Genomic DNA, 26,198 nt, shown 5'->3' with positions numbered 1-26,198 from the left:
AGGACGGAAAGTCCACCCAGTTATTTGATCGTTGTTGAGGCCTTCATAACTTCCTTCAAATAAAACATTTGGAACACTGTCAGGAGTTGTTCCTACCTCTAGTAAAATCACCAATCATCGGGAGTCCCTTCCAAGGTTGTGATATCAAACGCATTGTATCTTACCATTTATTGAAGGAAGAACATGTTGTTCTTGAAGATCTTCATCTCAATTTCATTGTGTTGAAGGTTGTGACAATCATAATGTCTCGTCTGGGAAGTCAGCAAAGAAAGCCTCTTAAGTCAAATCCACTGGTTATTGGTTCTCCATCTCCTCACCATCATAACTACAAAGAAGCTACAAACAAGGATTGAAAGTAGAATGTTATCTTGCTTAGATCTTGTTTCTTTTATAAGAAAGGTTTTCATTTTGATTTTGATGGATGTCCTTGATGAAAAGCCTCCATTGCCTTTGCTACATTTGCAAGATTCTTTATTGGCTCTCATGTGCATTTACTTATATCATATCTATGTTAATGGACAATATATTTTAATTTATTTCAGCGCCACCTTGAATATAAGACTTCTTCCACTTCGAACTCTTCATTATTGTCCACTTCTATAGAAGGAGGTGGAGCTTGTCCTCTTTTTGGTATATCCACTGTTTTGTATGATTCAAGAAGAAATACGTGGAATATTAGATGGATTTTTATTAATTTTGATAGGTGTAAACGATATACAACTAGATTGATTTGTGTAGAAATAGAAAATGGTCCAAGCCTTCAATAGTCCAACTTCTCAAAAAGACAAGTGATCTTAATATTGCAACAAAGTAATCATACCTTATCACCTATATGGAATGGTGGTTGTTCCTTTCGATAGACATCCGCATCGACCATCTTTTTTCTTCACAAATAAAATTGGAGCTCTTGCTCAAGATTTGGAATGGCATATGAAGTTCTTGGCTAGATTCTCTTTAATATACTCCTTGAGTTCAGTCAACTCATTTTGTGATAAATTGTAGATTGATCCAAATGGCGGTTGTACTTCTTCTTAAAGGTTAATTGAGCAGTCATAGGATCGATGTTTCGGAAGAGTATCCACATTTTTCTTCTCAAATACATCTTGAAATCTTGATATTGGCTTCGAATGTCACTTGAAGTCTTTGTAATAGTAGAAGTAGGTGTGGCATAAATGACACAAGGTGATCATTTTTTTGTAGCATGCAAGAAAGCTCTTGCACCTACAAATACAGATTTAATTTTACTAGATTTATGACTTTCTACTTGATTAACTACACTCTTAGTTATACTTTCATAAAATTCAAGACTACGAGAAGTCTAATTTATTTTAGGATTATGCTTTTGTAGCCATGATAAACCTAAAATGACTGGATTAGAGGGAGATCTAATGATATTAAATACATTACAAAGCTACTATGACCATTAATTGATACTTCTATAGGAAGGATTTCATGAGTAACATCTCTCGAAGACAACGGATGACTATCTATGACTTTTACATGAACAGATTTAGTTTTCTTCACTAAAAGTATGCTATGTCTTTAAGCAAATTTTTTATCTAAGAAACATGCTGAGGATCTTGAATCTAGCAAGGCAGAGGCTTTGTAATGTTTAGGTCCTAGAATAACATTTATTGTAAAATATAGAGAGGGTTCTTAAGAGAGAATAGGACCTTCACTAAGTGTTGTATAAGGTTCCAGCTACACGATCTCTATTATAGTTGGACAAATTCGTTTTTTGACATGCTATCTTTTTTGATCGCCGTACTCCTCATTTTATAGTTGCATCCCTTCTTTGGACAATATTAAGTAGTATTCTTAGATTCTCTACAATATAAGCACAATCCTTCTTGATGATGACGAGTCTTTTCTTGCTCAATAAGAGATTTAAAACGTACCGCATCAATTTATATATCCTCTACTTTCGAATGTATGTATTGAAGAGATATTGGTATTGCCATTGAATTATAGTAACGTTGAGGTCCACTTCTATGGTTCTCAGATTAGAATTCAAAAAGACGATTGTCATACTTCATAGTAAAGTCAATTGCTTGACTCAATATTTGAAGATCAGGTAAGTTGAGTATTAATTTTTTTACATCATATTGTAATCTATAGAGAAATTAGCTAACAAATACAACATCATCTTACTTAATATCAGTTGTAAGTTGTCATAACTATGAAGCATACAACGTTACTAATCGATTATCTTGTCGCAAAATGTGGATCTTATTGGTTGCAAGATGAATTGCATCATGTTCTCCATACATAGATTGAAACTCTACCAAGAAAGCCTTCAAATTATCCAATATTGGATCTCGTCGTTCAAGAAAAGATGAAAACCATGATAATGCTGAACTTGAAAGAAGCATACTAATGAATCTAACTTGCGATCCTGGAGTTGAATAGCTTTGGGATTGAAGTTCAATCACAAGTTGTACTTGATTGATAAATCCTCTAAACTTTAATCTAGTACCATCAAACTTCTCAGATAAGGTAATTCTAGGTTCTCTAACATTGCAAGGGCATTCCATTATAGGAGAAGGGACATAATTTGGTGGAAATATTGAAGCAGCTTCAATCATTTCTATATCTTCACTTCCTGCCAATCTTGTTGTTCCTTGTGGTAGTAAATTGAGTTGATGCATCGCAAGCATTAACACCCTCAATTGCTCTTACATTTATGCTATTGCACTCTTCATTTCAAAAAAATTTGCCATAATAACACTTAGAAAAAAAGATGTCTAATATCGCTCAAGACAAATAGAAGAGAAGACTTGAGAATAAAGAAAATACTAAGAACAATATTTGTTTAGAAGAGGGTAATCTGAAAATTCTAATACGCTTATGTCTTATCAAGAGAAAGAGATAATCTACTCTTAATTAAGATTAGACAAAGCTCTGATATTATAAGTATACTCTTGTCAATCTATCAAGGAGAAGAACTTGATAAAAATGAATAAATAAGTGAGATTTTTTTCAAAGAAAGATGAAAAATAGAAATAACTCAATATGTATATTAAGAAAGAAACTGGAATGTCTATTGCCAAAAGACAAGAAAACAAGATATCCTTGAAAGTAGACTAGAAGCAAGAAAGGAATTGACAAGAGTGTAGAGGACTTCACTCTTGTCTCTATATATACTATCTAAATAGGGGTTATGTGGCAATGTTCTATAGGACCTCGAATATGTGTTGACTTTATAGGACACATGCTTTGACTTACAAGGCAAGTTTTTCTATATGTGGGCCACATAATTAGCTTGGTCTTCAAGCTAACAATATGTGTAGCACATGGCCAACTTGTTGACCACGTTTTTAATCCAAAAAGTTGATTAAAGACACCTATAAAGTCAAAAGCAGTGTCTATAAAGCTTTTAAGAAGCTTCCATAGCAAATATTATAGAATTAACTTACTTTTACTTACTTTTACTTACTTCTTCCTTTTTATACATGTAATTATTGGCTTACATTTGTATATGCGTGACATTGTGTCTTCTTTAACTATATAGATGAATATCATTGGAGCCTTATTTTATGGCATCTTATTAAGCTAATTCTAAGAAAATTAAGATTTTTTTCGAAAAAGTCCTAATTTAAAGGAGCTTGATGACCAATGTTGTTATTATTAAATAATCCAAACTACTTACTTATAGCTAATTTAGAATTATGTCACTGTCTTAGTCTTTAAAACTTTTTTCAATAAATAATATTTAAAGATGTTGTAATATTAATAAAATTTGAACATCAGCTAGAAGACTAATATTATAAATTTTTTTACATTCAATAATCTAAGTAATAGTTGAATTTGATATATAAATCATTATTTAATTCTTTGTATTTTTTTATGTTTGGATTGTTACACAAAACCACATAGCCAATTTCTTTTTGAATAATTGTTTATAAAAAAAGATAAATATATTTCAAGTGAATATTAAGTTTATTTTTTAATAGTTCTATTATTGGTTCAAATTTTTATTATATTTATTTATTTTCTTCATACTACCTTTATATTATAATTGATAATATGTCATTCAAATCTACTTGTAATTATTATCATCATAACATATTGTTAAAGATTTATAATAGTTGTTATAAAAGCAATACTTCATTCATATATAAAATGACAAAATACTTCTATAGCTTCACATATCATATGAAAGACAAACTGATTTTTTTGGTATTTTTTTACTAATTTTTAAAAAATTATTTGACAAAAAAATTGATATATATATATATATATATATAATCCAAACATTGTAATAAATTAAGATGTAGATTCATCATAACCATTATCTACATTTAGATTAATATAATTGTGGTTTTTTTTTAAATGGAGTTTGTATAATCATAGAAATATTTACAAAATACTTAAATATTACATGAAAGATGTTTTATTGAAGCTTGAACAAATATTAGTCTTCACCTTAAAAGTATAAAAATATTGCAAACTAAGGGTCAACATTTGGTATTTAAGTTATATTTAAAAGTGTCCACCAATAATATTTGAAAAGTAGAAATTTGTTTCTTTCATTTTTTTGAAAATAAAATGGACAAAATTAAAGCACATGAAAGTTTAGAAAAAATTTGTGTATGATATCAACATAACATTGATTTTTTTACATATATTATCTAAAGCTTATATTCAAGGAATTCAAATGTGTAAAAACTTAACCAAATATTAACATTTATCTTTATACAAGCATAATGACAAACACATTCAAGCTTCTTTATAAACATTAGATTTCAAATATACTACACAACAATGGCATTTTGACTATTGATGTATTTTATCCTCAATATCATTTGATGAATAATCATCATTTGATAACTGCATTATTATTGCAAAATCAGTTTGCTTCTTCTAAGGATCTTAATCATGTCTAATATTATTGGTCATCTATTTGAATTGATACTACCTCATCAATAAGAAAAAGTATATAAATAGCTATTGAAGATTGCATTAATGATTGTAAAGACAAAAAATCTAATAGTTAGTCATCCAAAGAGCAAGCCACAGAGAGCAATGAATTATTTGACACAGTTTGGTGCATATGCAAAAGCATCCATTTTACGTTCTCATTCACAATTTGAAATTGTCTAAACAACAACAAATGTATGTCTTTGAAAATATTACAAAGACCTTCGACATAATGTACATACATATCCTATTCATTTTTTTTTTCTTACAATTATTTATAAGTGGATTGCAAATATAATTAAGTTTATGATGGTAATTTATAAAAGATAATTTTCATATAATTAGAGCTTAACATATTACTCTAACAATCTAATATGAAATTTTTTTAGTTTATAGTATTAATGAGTTAAATAATTTTGATATTACTCATAGATAATGGAAGTTAAGCAATAGGGGTAGAAAGAATGGTTGTAAAAAGGGTGAATAGAGATTGTATTTTAGTCTTTAATAATTACAACAGTTGTCACTATATCAAAAATACAATAGATATATCTTGATTATTAATGTTATTTATTTCAAAAGTAGCAAATATCAACTTTAAATCAGGCCTATGGCACTCTAATTTCTTCTAATTAAAATATTACTCCAAAAACATGTTCAAATAAAAAATATTAATATAACTGGACTGCAAGTAAGTACATAGAAATATTCACTAAAAATTAACAATCCAAAAAATTTAAATCAAATACATAAATATTTATAGAATTTTATTTCAAATTATGTGTAATATAACTTTAAAGAAGTAAAAAATAGATACTTTGTGACCAATTTCTTTGCATGCAAAATTATCTCTAATATAAAACAAAAACATTGATAAACCACAACAAAAGCTTAAATCAAAATATTGAGGCAAGTCACAATCTAGTTGCATAAAGGTCGAGTCAAGAATTAAATGAGTCTACAACCACCTCTTTAAAACATTTACTTTGGCAAGAAGTCTTATATTTCATCATCAAAAAATAAGAATCTAAAAAAGAAAACACTCAAATAATTAAAAAAGTAGAGAGGAATGTACCAAACAATACAAAGATAAATTCTGGAATTAGTACTAAACATGATTAATACCAAAATTTGTAGTAAAAGGTGAAAATACTCCAAAAACTATTATTTTCTTCAATTGTAATGGTGCTAAAATTTAACAATAATTTATTTGAAATATGTTTGTGCCTAAAATATTTTGAAGAAAAAAAAATTGTTTGACCTTCTTACAAAGTTACTAAAAACATAATAAAAGCTATAAGTAAAGGACAAGAACTTTAAAACTATGAAACTACAATCATCCACCTAGGCACACAGATCTTCTCATGTTGTTTGATAAATACTTCTACATGTTACACATCAATTTATTTTCATTTTTTACTTAGAATTCCTTTCTTTACAAATCAAATATATGTTAGAATGCCATTCATTTGCCTTTATTCCTACAAGCTCTCAATTCTCACCTATCTTACAACATCAATCACATGCATAATCTTCAATATGTACCTACACAACTTTCATTACAACTGCTTTGGAAATGTTCTTAAGTACAAGAAATTGACAATGAATGAGATATAATAGATATCAAGAGAGAGATGGGAGGTACAGTAAGAAGATTGTTTTTAAGTGTGTCTTTTGATTATACTTACATAAAAAATAGGATTTCTTTTGAGAAAGAGAATAGAAATAAGAAATAGCTATGATTGTAACCATAATGAATGATATGGTAATCATGATGAATGTGGTTGGTTTTCATTAGTTGTGGATCTAACAGTAGAAAAATGAATCTAGAGGTCTTTTTTTTTTTATTTTTATCATGATGGATGGATTGATTTAATGAATATGTGGATCTATTTAAAATTCTTTTATATATATATATATATATATATATATTACAAATTCTAAGGCTAAATTTGAAGTTCTTTATATTTTAATGTAGAATACAATAAATAAATATAATTTTAAATAATTGTGTTTTAAGCTATATATAAGTGTTTTTTAATATCAAATGGAAAAAGAAAAAGAAAAAAAATACAACATTGTATATATTTAATATATATGTATAAAAAAAATTATTTATATTTTTATTTACATTCAGCATATCCAAATAATATCTCGATTTTTTTTAACTGCCATTCATACAATTCTTTCGTCATCACTACAATATTCCAACTTTCAAAATGTTTAGTGCATGATTCTACTTATTACTAAGGTTTTTGTATGATAGCACTTCATTTATGACCAAAGCATGTTTTATGGCATTATAAGTACTAAAAATACAAGATGTTTTAGAAATCAGATGTGAGTTTGGTCACAATACACAAGATTTTAAAAGATTTTTTTAAAATTTTTTTTCTTATTTAATCTAGAAGCTATAAACTGACTGTGTATTTATTTTCAATATCATCATTTTAATATTTGTGTTTTATTAATATTTTTCTTTTTTTTTGATGTGCATACACATATTTATAGAAAAAAATAGGATTTTTTTTCATAATCAATGAATATTTCATCCTTCTAAAACTTTGCAATCATATTTTAAATCATTTAGTTTTCAATTATTGGCTTTTGAAAAGATTGCAAACAAAATGGTATTTTCATAAGTTGGAAGATGTTTATTAAATTCGGACTCAAACCGTTTTTTCTTATTTTTGTCAAAAAAAAACATCTAGTCATCATGAATGCTGTCAGTATATATGGATTACTGCTAGTTTGTCAATATTGTGCCAACTTAACCACAATATTGGTATTGCCAATGTCCTCATTCTCAATAGTGTTAGAAACCATTACTTTCTGCAAGATGATATTTTCATTGTGTTTTTTCTTGAACATAGTTTGGATCTTTGGTTAAAATTGGAATTTAATTAAAAACCATTATATTCGACTCCCTTGATGTATCAAAATGCAATTCTCTTTCTTAAAATATAACTTAAAAGTCCTTTTAAAGCAACTTCAATTTTTTAAACATTTTTCCTGCAATGAACGGAATATTCTTATTTCACGTCTACGGTTATTAGAATAGTTGTAAAGTCCCTGTTTATTGAATCATAGTTAATATCTATTATCCCTACTTTCTGAAGTAGATGAAGTCTTTTAATTTCATAAGTGGTGGCGTTGGTCTTTCCAACCACCTTCAAATAAGCTCCATTCTCATTTGATCAATATTAGCATGATTTTCTGGTCCAGTACACATTGGAATTTTTTCATTGCTGTTTATAGCTTTAGATTTGTCGGAATAATATATTTATTATCGCTAATTTCGTAATCATAAATTAAGACCCATTTTACTGACATATTATACCTGAATATTTCTTAAATTGTTCACAGAATCTATCCACTTACAAACTCAATCTCAGCTTACATGTTCTTAGGTTCAATCTACTGTTTGTAATCACCACAACATTTTCACCAATTTGATAATGAAGAAAGCAAAAAGAAAAAATAAAATAAAATAAAAACATTTTTAATAACTTTGTTTTAGAAAGACTACAATGACGTTGGTTGCCAAAAATTCTTCTAAACTCATTGACTACAAGTTTTCTAGTTTCACTCTAATTGGAATCCAAAACACATTTTTTGGTCATCCACAAGACACAACTGCTATAAGCAAACCACAAAGCTCTTACCACTCGGGAGAATCATCCACCCAAACCCAATGTATAATTAAACCCAAGATAATAGCAAATGGATCAATCTTCCCACCTCAATCATAAATCCATATTTCTCCCGACCACAAAAGTATTTTTCACCCTCATTATTCCAATAAATATTAAAAACTAAAGTAGGATTATAAAAAAGGAAAAGCAAAGGAAGGGCAAAGAGAAAGAAAGGCAAAAGGGAAAGGGAAGAAAAGTAAACCAAGAGAATAGTAAAACGAAGTAAAAAGACAAGAGTGTTGTAGGATTCTAGGAATCCAATATACACACAACGAGGAGGCTCTGACAAGCGGACCACTCGTGGAATTCGCGAGCAAGCGGCGCGACGCGACGCCACCCAAACCCTAATTTGGCCGCGGGCTGCCCGCGACGTTTCGCGACGACCCCCGCCTCGCGGTGGCGCTGCCCGGCGAGGACAGGGAGTCGCATCGACGGCCAGGGTTGTGAAGCGAAGCGGGGTGGGGGCGCCATGACTGATTGACTCCTGGGGATCCTTTCCCTGACGACGATTCGTGTGTGTGTGTCAGTTCTGTGGCTCAGACATGATCGGGCCCCATGGTGGCATACCGCACGAGCTGGCATACTTTGCTTGGTTTTGGCCCTCAATTTGTTGCTGTAAGGATGGTGGGTTCCAGTTTTCTCCTCGGATTTCTTTCCCACTTCACATCATCAGGGGAGAATTTATTTTAATCATCAGTGGGGGCTCCGGATTCGCGTAACCCTAGCACGTCGTTGGCATTGAATGCGCCCCTTGCATCATCCACACTTGTAGCCCAAGCGGAACGAGTCCATGCTACGGAATCGCGGTTGTCGGCTTTATTCGTGATATTTTTTTAAAATTTTAATGAGGTAATTTGTCTGGTCGAGTTGGAGGTGGGGCTTGGATGTGCCCTGTTTCGTGTTTCTTATTTTGGTAAACGGGGATGATTGCGGCTGTTGTGTAGTTTGATGTGGTGAAGGTTGGGGTGGTGGAGGTTCGAGGCTTTTGAAGCGGATGCAAGTGGGGGTGTTCTGGGGATGAATCCAACTGAGGCTTGGTGGGTTTGTCGTGACACTGGTCGTAACCTGGCTGATTGTAGTGACCGTCGGGTGGTATGTGGTTGTTTTTTGGGTTTCTGCGGCGTTAAGGGTTTGAGGTGAGGCTCGTTGGGGACTTGTGTGGATTTTGGATATGATTTATGTTGTTTCAGTGATGGATTGATTGATGGATCGTGTTTTAGCAGTGGATTTGTGACAATCTTGCCTCCTGTCTCGGCTGTGGTGCAAGTATAATCGAAGGTGGGGCGGGTTAGCAGCGGTGAACGTTGTAGTTGTTTTCACTTTTTGTTCTTGAAAGAGTCTATTACAATTGTGGTCTTCTTTCTCTCTTCGTGGGAATGAATTGGAGGAGCTGTATATGGTCACTTTTATGAGCGTCTTCTGTGGATTTTGGAATTGATTGCATCTAACCTGTTTTGTAGCGATGCCTACTGAATGTTGATTTTCATAGTCCTAAGTTACGCATTCCCACGGGTCGATGATTTGTGTTCTGGTGCTTTGAGTGCATACCATGCAACGTCGTTACTGAGAATTTTCCTTGCGGCTGTGTCGCGGCTTTGCGGTTCGTTATGTAATTTAATTGAAGTGGTTGTTTTCCTTCATTTTGCAGGTGATGCCTGAGAAGGGTTTTGGAGGACTAAAATAATTGTTTTGTTACACTGAGGGTTCACTCTGGCAGCCTTTATTATTCATCCGTCTCGCACCGGTGGGCAGGTGTGGGGCCTTGGCGGTTGCCCAGCCCTTGCTGGACATCAGAAAGCTAGGCACTCGCAGGTCTGGAGGGCTTGTCGCATGGTGCAGGGGTTGGCATTAGATTACGGCTAATATGGCTTATGGGGCGACCCTTTGATTGATATCAATGTAGACAGTTGGGTTGGGGTCAGGATTTGGCCTCCTATCCTTGTCTTTCGACTACAATGTAAACGATTTCAGTATTCTTTCTTAGTTTTGGTTTTCATCTATCCGTATCTCAAAGGAAAAGAGCAAGAAAAAAAATACAAACTGCGAAAAAAGAAAAAAGAAAAAAACAACGCACTTCCAGAACATTACGTGTATTGATTACATGTCAATTGTTCCAGCTGAGGTATTTTAGCATGTTGCGTGTATAATTTACCCCATAGATACAAGGTACCCTACAATTTGATGGAATTTATCGAGGGCGGTTTCTGTGGTAAAGACGTTTTGGGTTGGAAGGTGGTACGTGTGGAGGAAAGGGGTTTGAGGAAGGTGGTATTCGGTCTTGACCTGTATTGCGACCTTTGTGGCGTAAGGGATCATGGCAAAGATACATTGTTTGACTTCAATGTTTGTTCGGAAGACAAAGATGAAGGTATCTGTTTTTAGTTTGCTCTTCCGAAATGATTTCTATTGAACTTTGCCTATTCAGCGCACTTGTTTCGTTATTTATTCATATGGTATTTAGGTGTTTCTTTGGAAATGCAGTTTTACCCTCTAGGGATATTTCTGTTGATGAATGACATTGATTTTTGATTTTTGGGTATTCCGTCGGACAGAATTCCACTCCAGCAGAATCTGTACACAGTGAAAGCGTTTGGGAGTTATCTCAGAAGCAACTATTGTCGAAAGACGGTGATCATCTGTCCGAGAGTTCTCAGAAAGACCTTATGGCAAAGGACTATAGTCCCTGTATAATGGCAGATCCGACAATCGACAATGAAAAGCTTTTGACTGTGCCTGTTGGCAACACATCGAAGAAGCTTCTCTCCGTTTCTTCGATAGCAAAGAAAGATAACGTGTTGTGCTGGACAGAGCTAGATCTCCCTCCTTCTGTTGATGCATCGAAAGCAAGTCATGCCGAATTATTTGAATTTGACACAGGAGCTTTAGATAAGATAAAATACGAAAGGGCTGATAGCTATGACAAGCATGTAGCTAGTGTTGCAGAGGCTGGCGAAGCTGTTGCAGAACGTGCTTACGAGGGTGACGAGGATGAAGAATTTCTGAGTACGCAGGAAAACCTTGTCTTTGTTGCAGTTATGAAGTGTTGAGTGGACCTAGAGAATTCGGGGGTGAAAGTTGTACTGCATTTGGATTTTTAGAGTGTTTTTCAGTTTACACAACTACCTGTTTCCTTCCCATTACGATATTCGGGACTTGATGATTTTATTTGTTTGTGGTCAAGTGCAGAAGGCGAATGTTCTCGCAGCATTCAGACTGATCATCCTTCTGGGGGATCGAGAAGTGCCGAGCATTCTGCAGATGAGCGGCGCTCAGGGTCTAGCGCGGATAATGGAACTGCAACGTATTATGAGTTACACTCCAACATGGCTGGCATGTCTGACACTGCGGGAGGTTGTTTCTTTGATGAGGAAGCTGTTGGTGATTATGGGAGTGATCCAGGTGTTTATCGCGAAGATTCACGTTTGGGCGCGCTGGACAAGGGTTCGGAAGGAGGTCAATTTAGCCGTGGTGAAGACGCAAGCCATTTTCTCAAGAAAGCTCGTAGTGAAGGTGGTCTGTATGAATTGGGGCTTACATCTGAGCAACATCCAGTTCAATCAAACGAACAGGATTTAGCTCAGCATTCTCATGAAAGTTCATTATGTCAAAATGTTAGCAGACAGCGTTTCTCCATTCACTGGCGAAAAAATCTGGTGGAAAGTCTACGTTCAGAAGCTGACCTAAGAGATGCTAAAGATCTTGACATAAATTCGAGATCTCTTGACAAAGCTTCATCTGTGAAACGCAAACCTTGGTGGAAAGTTTTGCTTATGTCGCATCGTAATATTCATCCAGAGAAACATGCTGTGATTGCGAGATCTACTGTAAGCAAGTCTGTCAGATTACTGCTTTCAGGTGCTTCTGGCTATTCTTCAGATGTCGATTACTGCAGTGGTTCCCCAAAGTTGGAGTTGCACGTATCCTACCCCAGAAGTGATGTTTATCCTGGGAGCGTACGCTGTGGGTCTTTTCCCAAGATAGGCGAAGTCGTGGAGTGTGATGATGAAAATGATAAGTCGTGTGATGAAGCTGGAGTAAACGAAGATTCGGAAGCCGTGTTATATGATCGCTTCCAGGAACTGACCTTAAACCCGTCAACAAGTCATGATGTAGATGTGAATAATGAGCAGGATACGAAAGCTTTTGAACTAGGTCGCCCCAATTTGTCAAGAGTTGAAGAGTGGATTAATTGTATTGGTCCGACCCCCTTCCCAGTAGACGAATCTGAGATAACAGCTTACTCAGATACAGAGCCTTCAGCCCCAGCGGATCCCTTTTTCCGGGCCAGAGCTCGATCTGACCAGATTCAAGGAGATGGGATTGTTGCTTTGGACCGTAGAAACCATCTGGGGGAGCCATTATTGGATGCAGACAGTGAAATGGCTAGCTCTATTGCGCGATCTGTAAATTCACTATCCACAGTAGCTCATTTCTCTGGGGTGGGGTTGAAGTTACTTCCACCACTTGGCGGACACAGCAATCTGAAGACTCTTAACCTCTCCGCTAACGCTATAGGTCAATACTTAACATCCATTTTATTGTATTATCTTTTTGTCCCCAAAAGTAATTATTTGTGGTCCGTGTCATTTAATTTGTAATACACGTGACATAACATGTTTGAATTTAGGATACCCACATGTGGCTGTTCATGTCTTGAATTCTGACTTCAATTTCAAAGTAAGTATTTCTCTTCGAGTAAGGTACTAAATTCGCTCTTGCTGTTATACAGTGCGTATTGTCCCCGGATGTCTTCCGAAGAGTCTACATACATTGGATTTGTCACGGAACAAAATAGTGGTTATTGAGGGGCTCCGGGAAGTTTCTCGACTGCGTGTGTTGAACTTATCATACAACAGGATTATTCGTATTGGACATGGTGCGTATTACCGGTCATCGAACTTTTAGTATGACTGAGCTGCATTCAGGAATATTGTTAATGGCTGTGATCATTTTGCGTATTCAGTTGAAGGAAAGTTAGTGTGCTGATGCCTCTGAATCATTAAAACGCGATGGGATGATTCTATTGCTTTTATCATGGGAAAAGGATTTAATGTTGTTTGCAAGTATTTGGTCTGGTTGAGATTGAAAGAATGTTGTGATTTTTACAGGTTTGGCGAGTTGTACTTCTTTAAGAGAGCTTCATTTGGCTGGGAACAAGATAAGTGAGATTGAAGGTCTGCACCGATTGTTGAAACTTAGCTTCATCGATTTGAGTTTCAACAAGCTCGCCTCAGCGAAATCTATAGGACAGCTAGCCGCCAACTACAGTTCTCTCCAGGCAATCAACCTTTTGGGGAATCCATTACACAGCAACCTCGGTGAGGAGTCTTTGCGGAAACTGATTATTGGACTTGCTCCGCATGTGGTGTACCTTAACAAGCAAGCTACAAAGGCTGTTTCTGCACGAGATGCAACAGTTGATAGTGTAGCTAGAGCTGCTTTGGCAAACACTACTCATCACACTCATCAACGAGGAAAGACATCTTTACACAGCAAGCCCCTTAGGAGAAGTGGAGCTTTCTCTACCACTTCCAGTCCCCGGCACCGGGACAAGCGGGGTGGAGAGGAATCTGGAACTGGCCACGGTGGTTCTCGTACTGGTGCACTTAAGAGAGGAGTGTCCTCTGAACTACCTCCTCGGCATCGATATTCTCACAGTCGGCACGTCAAAGAGCGCACTCGTCGTGTCCTTCCAGTGTCTCCATCTGTCCAGGCTCTCAGTTGAGCAGAAGAAACATTCCTACTGACCTGATGTTTATGTGTTTTTGTGTAAGTGAGCAGAGTTTCGTTGCACCCAAGTCTAGGATAAGAATCATGTTTGTGTGATTTGTGAATGTCATCAGTGTTGACGCACATCTGTTAGTGAAATTGTCATTTTCTGTGAGGGGTGTGCGAGACGTTGTTGCTACTAAGCTGAACAGGCTATGTTGTGACCTCGTGGTCATTCTTAATAAAGTTGGTGCGTGTTTGACCCGTCTAACTAGTTCTTACTTACGTTTGTAATTGAACATTTTTGGTGATGTTTTGTACTGTAATCTTTTCTTCTTTTATACCTGTGTTTGCCTGTGTTTGAATATTATTGAATGTGGTTGCGTTTAGCCGGTCAATTATTATCTTTATTTTTAAAGATGTCGATGTGTATCCATGTCATACCATTGAAATGTCATCATATTCTGTACCGTATCTTAGCAATTTGACCAGGACTCGTTCGATTACATCACGAACGGGTGGATTGTGTAGGAAGCCTCTGACATTGCCTTTGACAGTCCCATCTGTGGTGGATCTCGAGCAGAGGCACGATCCTTGTGGCTGCCTGGCTAAGTTCAAAGGTGCATATGACGAGATATGGGTTGGACAAAAGCTCTCTTATCCTTGTCCATTTGTCTTCCTGGATGCCGTTTCTGGTCAGACTCCTGCTTTGCCTTCGTGCTCACCATCGAACTCTTTTGGATTTGCATCTCGTTGTGGTCTGTTGCTCCCTTTGCAGTCTCGAAATCTGTGCTTGACTGCTCTTGATGTTGCTTGCCGCTTGAGGTTTGTCTGTACTTATCTGCTTGTCTGCCTGCTTGGGTTCTAGTGTTGTTTTCTACAACAGAATAGAATCCTTCCTATAATCAAGGTTGGGACGTCTGAATGATTAGAATTGTGTATGTTTCTTCTCTCGATTTTGTGCCACTATCCTTCAGAATCTATTGTGAGGTGACTTTCACGTCCATCTTGCAACAAAAAGATGTTACAACAGAAATTTCTTTTCTGACTTTGTTTCGGTTTGCCTGAAAAGTTGAGAAATACATGGTTAACTGCAAAATTTTATACTTGTTGCTTAGGTTTTAATATTTGGATATATTGCATCCATATTTTCACCTCAATGAATAATTTCTTCAACAATATCTGCAAATCCTCTTGTACACTAAGTTAATACAAATAAGAATGAATGTGTAGAATTTCAAATATAGTTCTGCAAATCCTCTTGTACACTAAGTTAATACAAATAAGAATGAATGTGTAGAATTTCAAATATAGTTTTGAAAAATTCAAAATTTAGCAAAAGAAAAACATTTTTTTTTTCTTTTTTCTTTTTTCCCAAAAGTTTTGGTTTTCAAATTAGGTTTAGATCAACACAATTATTGAGTAGTTCATATATTAATGCAATAAAAATTAAAGTTGAAATATAGGATTCCATGGATAAGGTTTATACAGCCCAATGCAATGCTGCCTGTCCAAACACATAAGTCAAATTACATCTACTTCAACATCTAACAATACTTGAGCAATTTCTTTGTATCCACCTTTAATTGCTTTCACCCAAAGTACACGTATCAAAAAAACAAAACATTCCTCAACGCACATTTATCAAATAAACATAAACAACAATTTATATCACTCCTCATTCCAATGACATGTTAGGTTTTCACCTACATAAAAGAATGGGAAAGACACCAAGAAAGAAGTTGACAAAACAAAATCAAAAAGGAAACTCTCAAATCTACAAGAGTAGGGTTCCACTTGGAATGCAGTCATTTCAGAGAAGACAAACCTAATATATTGAAAGTCTGAAATTAAAATATATTCATATTCCTCTTCACAATGTTGGTATTACTACAAAAAATATTGTAGACTAATAGAAATAAAATCTAGATACAACAAAATAACACTAGTCAGATTAGAGTTGGAATAATATTGCAAAATATAGAGTGGATAGCTTGACCAACTCAAATATGCATTTGAATTTTTCAGCTGATGAGCAACTCTTTCAAAATTAGACTCCATGGCTTTGATGTGCAAAATAGTTTCAAATTTTAGTAGCTACAGTTTTTGTAAAAGTGCATTTACTTAACGATTTTTGTATAATTTTTAGTGAATTTACCAGATTCTTTTTTACTGTATTATAAATCAATAAATAAATAAGATGTTTTATTTTTATTTTTATTGTTTTAAATTGATAATAAATATATTTGATAAAACTTATCATAATCATTTATTCTAAAATGAACTCAATAATCTTAGCATCAAATTATATCCTTGACAAATCTTAATAAAATTCTTAAACCTCCAAAATAAGATAAACATAACAAGAGCTCAAGAAAAATTGTCATTGATATTTGAATTCTAGTTCTTAAGGCTAGTCATTGTTGCAATTACTTTATATTTTAGCTCATATTTGTTTTTTAAGGATCCTTTTATGTATTGATATTTTCTATTATACTTTAATCCATACAAGTAGGATTGAAATTTGTGTCAATTTTTTTTTTTTTATTTCTAATATTTAAAAAATTATATTACATTCATTTTTTAAAATGTTGTCTAATCATTAAAAGCTCTAATTTATGAAAATTCTTAAGTACTTTTGGCATTTTAAAATATATTAGTGTCTATTATTTTAAATTTTAAATATATCATTGATGAATAAACAAACAGATAAATTGCTTATTTTAATCTGATGATAACAAACAAATAGACACACCATCACTTATATATATATATATATATATATATATATATCTTTATGCATTAGCAAAGAATTTTTCTTTTTCTTTTTTATTAAATTATATATATATATTTTTTAAGTATTGCCCTTGCATTGCTTCCTACAAAATTCTAGCAATATAATTAGACCGTCAATTTGGCTTTTTACTATTGCTAGTTTTCCATTTTGATTGTTAAATTGATAGTTCTTGCTTTTGTGATGGTTTTTGTTCTTCTTCATGAACATATTATGCTTTCTTTTTTCTCATAGTTAATTCTAGTGTTATTAAAAATCAAATTTGTAAACTAGAAATTGTTTTTTAAATAGCGTTGATTAGCAATAAATTGATATGATTGATAACAATATTTTAATGGTTATGTAAAAATAATTTCTGAAAAAATTAAAATAAAAAAATAGTTCAATGGTATAAATAAACAAATATATAGCTCTTATAATGTCAAGAAGTACAATTGGTGCTAATAGAGAAAATACTTGTACATTGGAGTTACTTGATACAAGTAATAACCACATCTTCTATTGAGTATCTGAATTGTAAATACTTGACTCTCAAAATATAAGTTATTCAACAAAAATACCAACCTTTGGCTATACTATATGTGTATTTGCATTCAATTAAAGAATTGATGCTTTAACACATGTTGTGGATAATAATACCTTCTATCTCTTTGTCTTATATTCTTTTTAAATCTACTTTTTGGTTTTACAAACCTTTAAATTACTTTGCAACCAAGTCAAGTATAATTAAATAAATGCATAGATGGATGAAAGAGATTTTTATATATGAATAAATGCATGATAGATGAATAGATTCATGATTTTTTTAAATTAATACATAATAAAGACAAACACTAATGTCTTGAATATAAAAGTTATTAATATATAACAAAAAAACCTTGAGAATAAAAATACAAAAAATAGAAAAAATATAAAAAATATACACTAAATTACATCATATAAACACAAACATATTAACAAATATATTTAAAAAATAAAATTGTTAAATTGACCCAAGCATTTACTAAATCAATCCATCCATGCTAACTATCATAAAAAAAAAATTCTCCACTGGATTTGTATTGGTTGAAATCCAATGAAAAATAGGTTAGATCTACAACCAATGCCTGGGTCAATTTAACAATTCCCTTAAAAAATTGTAAAAAAATTGAATCACATTCTACAACATTTACTCCACACACACACACACACATATATATATATATATATATATATACTATCAACTAAATATTTCAATTTTAGGGCGGTCACACAATTTGAGTGTCATGAAAACACCTTGGCCTCGAAACGGCGATGACGATGAAGAGGGGAGGGATGAGCCCCTCCAAACTAAAACCCTTGCCCTTGCTCGAGCATGGATCGAAGGTTGCAATGGGAAATCGGAAAGCCCGACCATATGGTTGCAAGACTTCAGGCATTTTACCAGTTCCGCGCTGCCCGACTTGGCAGTTCCCCCGACTATCATGCCAAAACGGATGCAACGATTCACGAGACTGGATTTGGAACTATGCCCCTGCCCCCTTGTGCTCGGTGCCGCCATTTTTGGTGTGTTGCGAACGGGGGGGCTATTGCGCGGAGGAGCAGCAGCGCGAGTCACGGCACGGGAGGGGAGGCATTTTGTGGCACCATGTGCAGGGAATGGCGCCTCCACCTCAGCCTCATTCCGTCCCCTAAAAGTTTCTTGGAGCAATTGTTGCTGCTCGATATTTCCCTCTTGTCTGTTTCTTGATCATTCTCCGTGGAGGTTTTTGCAGTGTTTTGCTGGCACTTCATCTCATATTATCCTCCGTTGTCAAAGAGTTCACAGTCTATCACAACGTCGTAGCAGCGGAATATATTGTTCTCGTCACCTCCTCTTCACAAACGTTGGTGTCTTCTCGACACTCTTTCTTGCAGGAGTAGTCAGTGCTTCCAAGGAAGTCTTGCTATTCAGTTGTACACAGTACTTTCTTGAAAGAATGTACGTGTATTCGTGTTGATGTCTTCATCTACAGATTCAGTTGTGCTCTGTCTGGTTGTGATTGTTACCTAAATGCTGCATGCTGGTGCCACGAGCACAAATTCACCCCAAGAATTATGTAGTATGGTGAAGTTGCAGCTAGCTGTTGCATGACCGTCGAATATTATTGTCCAGTGCATAACTTTGTCGCGTACTAGACATTGTTGCTTAGAATTCTCAGGGGTGACCGATGATAGAAGTGCATGAAGTTGGGAGCTCTGGTTCTCTGGTTGCCATTCCGTATAAATGGGAAGTCGCTCCGGGCAGGCCGATCGTGGAGGCTCCGCCGGTGATTAAACCAAGGACGAGTCCGCTTGGTCCTCCTCCTGGCGTCCGACTAGCTACAAAGCCCTTGGAGTCTTTGTCTCAGATATTTGAACCAGAACAATCGGAATCAACCGAGAGCCAACTCACTGAGAAGATCCTGAAGAAGCTGAGGCGACTCCGAAGTAAGTCTGTCAGTGCCAAGGCGGGTTTCACGTTCGACGTTTCTGAGGTTTTAGAACACAGTGGGAAATTATTCCCCATCGAAGACTTCGACAGGTGCTATGATTCTGATGGAGAGAGAAGATCCTCGGTGAGTGATCATTCTGGTGCACTGTGTTCTTCTACCACGATTAAGTCCTCCCTCTGCGAATCCGATAAAGGTACGAGATACTCAAGTATTGCCACTTCCTCTTCTCCTTGCACGATCAGTGCGCAACCATCGTCGTGCCACTCCAAAGACGATTAGTTTCTAGAAGAAAACGAACCTGACGATAAAAGAATTCTTTCTGGACCTCGCGAATCAGAGTGGCATCAGCCAAACGACGCTGTGCCAACTTTCAATCAATGTGAATGTCTTACATTAAACTGATCCCTTCCCTTTTCCGGCATTCAGCATCCTTCCGCACCTTCAAGCATCTCACTCTTGCACGAACATTTCGAAGGTCGATGGTGCGGACATGACGTCAAGAGGTTTAGTTCGAACATGTTCAAAAGAGCTCAATTTCTTCATTATGTTCTTTAATGCTGCCGTTGTAGTCGAACCTCTTCAGCACTGAATACTTCGCCACTGTTATTTCAAATCGCGAAAACCAATCTATCTGTGACGCGGGCTTCAGTGCATCAGGTACAGCTCAACAATCTCCCGAAGGATGTCCCTTGTTTTACGGCAGAGTGTGAGTTCGAACCAGATCGAGTCAGTAGTACTAACAACATAGTTAAATTAGCCATTGTGTTTAATCTCTTCTTCAATCACGTTTCCATTGTCAATAACGAGTGGCGGTGGCAGATTGTTGAGGTCGAGCATCAACACATTAGTGCTGTGTCTCAAATACTGAAAAACAGAGTGTTAGCAAACCGAACAGAATGAGTGTAGATGTGCGAGTGTGCTTTGATAGACTGTTATGAGCCCTTGCAATAGAAATCTACAAGCTTTTACGTCTTCAAGGCAAAAATACTGCAGCGATTTCATGTTTCCTTTTATTTATTTTTTTATACAAAAGTAAAATGTAGTTTAGTATGTGATTTGGATTCTGTTTCGTGGCATTCGTCATGAAATCTACTTCTAAATCATTTAGATGGAAAACACTAGCAATCGTAATAAGTTAAAAAATCAAGATTTTCATCTTTTGAAAATATTATAGGTCTTGTGTCAAAAGTATATGTTGTGGACTTTGATTTGATTTAATTAATTGAATGATGTTTTGTGAAGAAACATTGCTTTAAATTTTGTAATAGAGTTGTAACTTGGAAAATGTGTTAAATTTCTCAAAATTACGCTTAATAGTTACAAAATTTTATAATTAAAATAAAAAACGTGTAAAAAAAATACTTGATTTCAGCCTAAGTCAAATTACGGCTTGATTTTTTTTAAAAGAAAAATAAAAAATAAACAAAAATCACAATCTCAAAATTTTAATAGTTTTATTTTTTATTTTTTTCATTTTTGACATGTTTTTTAAAATTCTCTGAAACTTAATTGTTCTTGATTAATATTTTTAAATATTGGATTTTTTCGTAAATCAAAATAATGATTAACATAATACAAGCACAATATATTTATTTAAATTTGATAACTATTTGTCTTCTTATTAAAGTATTAAATTATCTTAAGAACAACAGACTATATACCTTTTCAGTAAAGATTTTAGGAGGCAATAAAACTACCAATTGCGTAGTTTTCAAAAGTGAATCAAAATTTGCTATTCCAAGATGGCACGACAATAGGATAAGAAGAAAAGACAAAAAAAGAAAAGAAAAAGAAAAGAGGATTAAAGAACTAACTTCCTCCTCTTTTTCTCTTTCCTCTTTCCCAACAAGTTATCTCTCTCTCTCTCTCTCTCGCTATATATATATATATATATATATATATATATGTACATATATTTTTCTAGCAAATCTCCATTTATGTGCATAGAACCAACACCACCCTTCCCCACCCCAAACAATTCATGGTTTGGCCCCATTGGGAGGTGACAACGGAGCAGCAGGTGGATGAGAACCAGATGGATGATGAATGCAGCGAGGGATGAACGATATCCAAGTGAGACGCTCACGGCGATGGGAGCGAGAAGAGCTGCTTGGTGAGGCCACAGCCCAGCACGGAATTAGGGATCCCGCGGGCACGCACGGAGTCGATACCGTGCGTGAACACCACGCCCATGCCCATGTGGAAGTGCCACTCCACGTGGCAGTGGAACGGCCACGCGCCAGGGTTGTCCAGGTGGACGCGCACCGCTGTCCACCCAAACGGGAACGTGGCCACGTTGTTCCGAGTTGGTGGGGATTTCAAATCATAGGACTTTGGGGACTCCGCCGGGTCGAACTGCCCCTCGCCGTAGCCCAGGATCCAGAAGTCGTGGCCGTGGAGATGCCAGGGATGGATCTCGCTCACGTTGTTCAGGGCCGCCGCGTTCTGGATGATCACGTCCACGACGTCGCCCGTGTTGAACTGGTACATTCCGCTGCCGACATTGGTGTGCGGCGGCTCCGGAGGTGCGAAGATGTTGTAGCCGTGCGCTGGGTAGTCCGGCGGCGGCGTGGTGTCGTATGCGCCGCTGATGTTGTACACGAGACCCGCCAGGAGTGGAGTCTGGAGGGGTGCGTATGTCAGGTTGTTGATACTCCACTTGATGCGTCCTTCGACCTTGTTTTGGGTGGTGAGGAGCACCAGGGTGCGCGTGACCGGAGCGCTCGCGTCGAACGGGTGGCTGGTGGGATCGGGGTTGTTCTGCAGAGCCTTGTACGTCTTGGCCTGGCGTTTGCTGGCTTCGAAGTCGTTCCACGCGGGTCCTTTGGGTGCCGGCGTGGTGGGCTGCTGCACGGGTTTGTCTTTATAGTTGAGGATGCCTAGTCCCGTGGGGACTTGCTCGTCGTTGCGGCCGCGTACGTTCAAACCCAAATGGAAGTTGTCGCCTTGCTTGTCGGCTTTCACAAGGACCGAGTATGTCTCTCCAGAGTATAAATCCAGGTTATCCGTCCAGAAGGGTTCTATGCTGTGTCCGTCAGCCTCCACCACTTTCATCGAATGGCCCTGCCAACGATACCGCATATGGTGATATTAGCGACCACTAAGCCATAAACGGTTGTTTCTGTTAGCCGATGGCGGCATTGAAGTTCACTGCATGCGTCTCGGGTGGCTTAATGAAGCCTTCCTGAGACCTTAATACATAACGTTACATTGCAAAAACAGCAAAATGTGACGAATCGCATGACTGAAGAGAAGTGAGAAGTGGGAAGATGAACTTTACCTCAATTTTAAAATTGAGAGAAGACAGGGAGGCCACACTGGCAAGGCGCAGTCGGTAAGTCTTGCCGCGTTCCACACTCCACACGTGGGGTGCGCACCTCTCATCACTCTGATTGCAGCTTAGGCCAGCTGGCTTATACTCAGGGACATTGGAGCAGTTGTATCTTCCACGACCCTCCAGCAGCAGCGACTGCAATCTCCCCATCGGCAGAGAATACACACTTCGCATGTAAATCTAGTGTTCCTGTTTATGACCCAATTTGTGATGGGGATGACTCAAGCTTGTACGATTGAACTGTGCACAATTCGATGAACTGATGAATTTGCATGCTAACTGTTTTAAAGCAAACGTCAAATGGGAAATGGGAAGATTCGAGATTTGGACCAAACCTGGGGTTCTCCCACCCATGCGAAGTTGATACTTTCGAGGCCTTGCTCTTGACCCACAATGGACCGGTGCCACCAATCGTTCAAGATGATCATGTGCTCCCCGTCGTAGGTGAAAGGCTCATGCTTATCCTTGGGCAAGTCCACAATCAAAGGGCCGTAGAATCCAGCGGCACGTTGGCATCCGAAATGTCCGTGGTAGAAGTAAGTCCCGGGCTGCACTAAAGCACCACCATCTCTCAGCCACGAATAATGGATTGCAACGGTGGGCTTGAAGGCAACCAAACACATTCAACACATCCAACATACTTACTTCCTGGCTACCCGACAGTCAGAGTGATTGGGAAGAACAATACTCACTCGGTCAACGATAAACTCGTACGTGAAGCTCTCTCCGTATAGAATCGGACACTGTGATATTGCAGCTGTACCATCGGCCCATGGGCTCCCTATCTGTCAAAAAAAAAAATAGTATTGCAGCTAATGACAGGCTAATCACGTTTTTGAGCAGCTCATTGAAGACTACTTAATTTTCATTTCGTAAGATTCCCTGAAGGAGGCTCAAGTGAGCAGTTCGCAATTTAAGCTTCAATTGACCACTGCGTGGCTGATAGGAAAAACGCCAGAAAACAACGGAATACAAAGAAATAAGTAAATCAACGTTTCAGGACTGTGGAATGGAGCAGCAGAGAGATTATGCTCATAATCCACAGAATACTTCTCAATACAACCTCACACTACGTAGGCGCTTAAAAGAGAAGCATCAAGGAACGAGAGCAAAGCCATGCCATGGATTATATTTAGTTCACAAGTATAAATACAGCGACATTGAAGACCTCACCTGACGAATGCCATGCCAATGCATTGTAATCCCCTCCGTCACCACGTGATTCTCGAACGTAACCTTCACAGTGTCGCCCTGCGTGGCACGAATGGTCGGACCAGGATACCCGCCATTGATGCCAATAATCGTCTTCGAGTAACAGTCAGGGGCTGCACTCATGTACGCCACCTTGAAGTGGTACTCCACAACTGCAGCCTTCGCCAAGCCGGCCACGGCTAACACCGTCGCCAAAACCCACGACCCTGCCCACTTCATCGCCATATTCAAACCGACCCTCCTCTCAGCACCAAAGGAATCATCCGCAGTAGCACCTAGATGGTATCCTCCACCGTTCTAGCGCAACCACAATGCTGTGGACGCAGCTCCCACTTCGGCACCCAACCTAGCAGCAGCAGCGACTGCTCATCGATTCCTGGTTCCGAGACATTGCTAAACACCTGCAACAGACGCCCTTAATCTGTCGAGAATCACGTGTTGACACACAAGATTTCCGCTCGGCCCAGACCCATAAACCTTGACTGGCAGCTGCTACAGTGCACTGCAGGGCCTTACCCGAGGAAGAACCCCTAATGGAGTCCAACTAGAGCGATAGACTGCAGCTGCACTGACGCCAAGGAGCTGGTCTCAGAAGCCAGTGGCACAACAAAAAGGACGGCAACTGTGCAGGTATCTCACGAATCGGCGGCGTGCAGAAGAGTGTGAGAGCACCGATCCGTGGTGCGACAGGCACCGAGGGATTGGGCGACGACGACGAGGCTTCATTCAGCCCTGGTTGCAATTATGCGGCACTGGGGCTGAGAGTGACGATCGACCCACCAGGTCTGCGAGCTCTGACCAGCTCTAACTTAGTGTTGTTGTTACCCACACTCTTTTCTGGCATGCGACGCATGATGTTGCTTCGTATTGCCGCTCTTCGCCGCAGTACAACTGTTTTATCCGCAAGATATATACATGATAAGAATCCCATTGCAGTTCCAGCCAGAAGGTCTGTTAGAGATAAGTGGCATTTCCGATCTCTTACTTTCCTCCATACATACAGCCAAGGAGTGTATATATGTATATATAAAAGTGTGTGTGTGTGTGCATATATGTGTAGTTTTTTGTATTTTTCTCTTTATTTTTTGGTACTTGAACCAAAGCCTGGTATCAACAAGTTTGTTGATATACTACTGAGAGTCTCTGCAATTGAACATTTTACTGCAAAGCCATCTAACTTGGTATTCATATCAAGTATTCATACGTTAACACAATAAACTCTTAATTTGAGCTCTACAGTAATCAACAAAATCATATATTTTTTATCAAGAAACTTTAATTAGCAATACTATCAGATAATTTTAATTAACAATATCAACACCAATGAGTTTTTGGAAGGACAATACTCCAACCCAAAATCTTAACTTTTCAAAGTATACAAATATTAACCTATGATAGTTTGTTATATTTGTTTAAAAAATAAAGAGTTAATTAAATCACGAGTAAAAAAATTCAAAAAAATAGTAAAAATAGTAATAACTTTGCATTATAGAAAAATCAATGAACAATAGTTTGAAAGTAGAATGAATAATAATACTAATAATAATAATAATAGGGTGGGGGGGTGAGGAAAAAGAGGAAGTGTGGCAATGGGGGCATGCTTTACTTGTGATGCCCTTGGGCGTTGCCAGACTCTTGTCAGATTGATGTATTAACTGCAATGAATCAAATATCTTTATCTTGTAGTTGTCAAGCAGGATCTCCCATCCCATTGTTTGTTTGTAGCAACAATTCTACAAAAATAAATAAATAAATAAAAAAAAATAGAAAAATGGTATTAGTTGTGGATGTTTTGCACAATTTCACTTGACGAACGCTTAGAAAATGAATACTTTTTAATGAAATTAAAATTAGGAAAAGACTTGAAGCACACCCATAATTAATCATAAGCCTTTTTTTTCCTTTTTTTAATTTTTTTTTCTTTTCCTGGGGTTTTTAATATGAATTAAAATTATTTTTATTGTTAAATAAATCTACATTTGAAATTTTAATTCTCATCCCCTGAGCAAGTGCTTGCAAATGCTAGACTTCTTTACAAAATTTAAACCAGATTAGACACGAAAATATCAATATATGTACTA

At 36.7% G+C, this 26,198-nt stretch overlaps 2 protein-coding genes and 1 long non-coding RNA gene across 7 annotated transcripts; 1 reads left to right on the top strand and 2 right to left on the bottom strand.

Moving 5' to 3' along the window:
* Positions 1 to 7,016: 7,016 nt before the first annotated feature.
* On the bottom strand, positions 7,017 to 9,010 carry LOC149987629 (uncharacterized). Its single transcript, XR_016507039.1, has 2 exons — positions 8,884 to 9,010; positions 7,017 to 8,136 (listed from the first exon to the last, which is right to left on the bottom strand). It is a non-coding gene; the product is annotated as an uncharacterized LOC149987629 (long non-coding RNA).
* A 91-nt stretch (positions 9,011 to 9,101) lies between these two features.
* Positions 9,102 to 14,595, top strand: LOC112292999 (uncharacterized). Of its 5 annotated transcripts, XM_090256881.1 has the most exons (7): positions 9,164 to 9,464; positions 9,560 to 9,652; positions 10,264 to 10,983; positions 11,168 to 11,618; positions 11,802 to 13,130; positions 13,345 to 13,491; positions 13,724 to 14,595. In XM_090256881.1, exons 3-7 carry the CDS (start codon positions 10,930 to 10,932, stop codon positions 14,338 to 14,340), a joined length of 2,598 nt encoding a protein of 865 aa, XP_090113007.1. In that variant the 5' UTR covers positions 9,164 to 9,464; positions 9,560 to 9,652; positions 10,264 to 10,929; the 3' UTR covers positions 14,341 to 14,595. The 5 variants fall into 5 exon arrangements, with proteins under 5 accessions (XP_090113009.1, XP_073395762.1, XP_090113007.1 ...); XM_090256883.1 differs by lacking the exon at positions 9,560 to 9,652 and having other exon boundaries at positions 9,102 to 9,239; XM_073539661.2 differs by lacking the exon at positions 9,560 to 9,652 and having other exon boundaries at positions 9,155 to 9,464.
* Positions 14,596 to 21,276: 6,681 nt separating this feature from the next.
* On the bottom strand, positions 21,277 to 24,934 carry LOC112293195 (L-ascorbate oxidase). Its single transcript, XM_024542362.3, has 5 exons — positions 24,079 to 24,934; positions 23,598 to 23,690; positions 23,241 to 23,453; positions 22,852 to 23,040; positions 21,277 to 22,634 (listed from the first exon to the last, which is right to left on the bottom strand). The coding sequence occupies exons 1-5, from the start codon at positions 24,340 to 24,342 to the stop codon at positions 21,654 to 21,656; spliced, it is 1,740 nt and encodes a 579-aa protein (XP_024398130.1). The 5' UTR covers positions 24,343 to 24,934; the 3' UTR covers positions 21,277 to 21,653.
* Between the last annotated feature and the right edge of the window lie 1,264 nt (positions 24,935 to 26,198).

The sequence above is a fragment of the Physcomitrium patens genome, chromosome 16 (assembly GCF_059467195.1).
Source record: "Physcomitrium patens ecotype Gransden chromosome 16, ASM5946719v1, whole genome shotgun sequence".
Taxonomy (NCBI): Eukaryota; Viridiplantae; Streptophyta; class Bryopsida; order Funariales; family Funariaceae; genus Physcomitrium; species Physcomitrium patens.
Note: the sequence above shows the minus strand (reverse complement) of the source record. Positions and strands in the feature narration are given on the sequence as shown.

Excerpts from the sequence above, each read along its gene's own strand:
- LOC112292999 (XM_090256883.1), top strand. The coding sequence starts at position 10,930 with ATGGCAAAGATACATTGTTTGACTTCAATGTTTGTTCGGAAGACAAAG. Across the intron at positions 11,619-11,801 it reads CGAGGATGAAGAATTTCTGA|AAGGCGAATGTTCTCGCAGC; the intron begins GTACGCAGGAAA and ends GGTCAAGTGCAG. Across the intron at positions 13,492-13,723 it reads GATTATTCGTATTGGACATG|GTTTGGCGAGTTGTACTTCT; the intron begins GTGCGTATTACC and ends TGATTTTTACAG.
- LOC112293195 (XM_024542362.3), bottom strand. The coding sequence starts at position 24,342 with ATGGCGATGAAGTGGGCAGGGTCGTGGGTTTTGGCGACGGTGTTAGCC. Across the intron at positions 23,691-24,078 it reads ATTGGCATGGCATTCGTCAG|ATAGGGAGCCCATGGGCCGA; the intron begins GTGAGGTCTTCA and ends TTTTTTTGACAG. Across the intron at positions 23,454-23,597 it reads ACGAGTTTATCGTTGACCGA|CCCGGGACTTACTTCTACCA; the intron begins GTGAGTATTGTT and ends GCTTTAGTGCAG.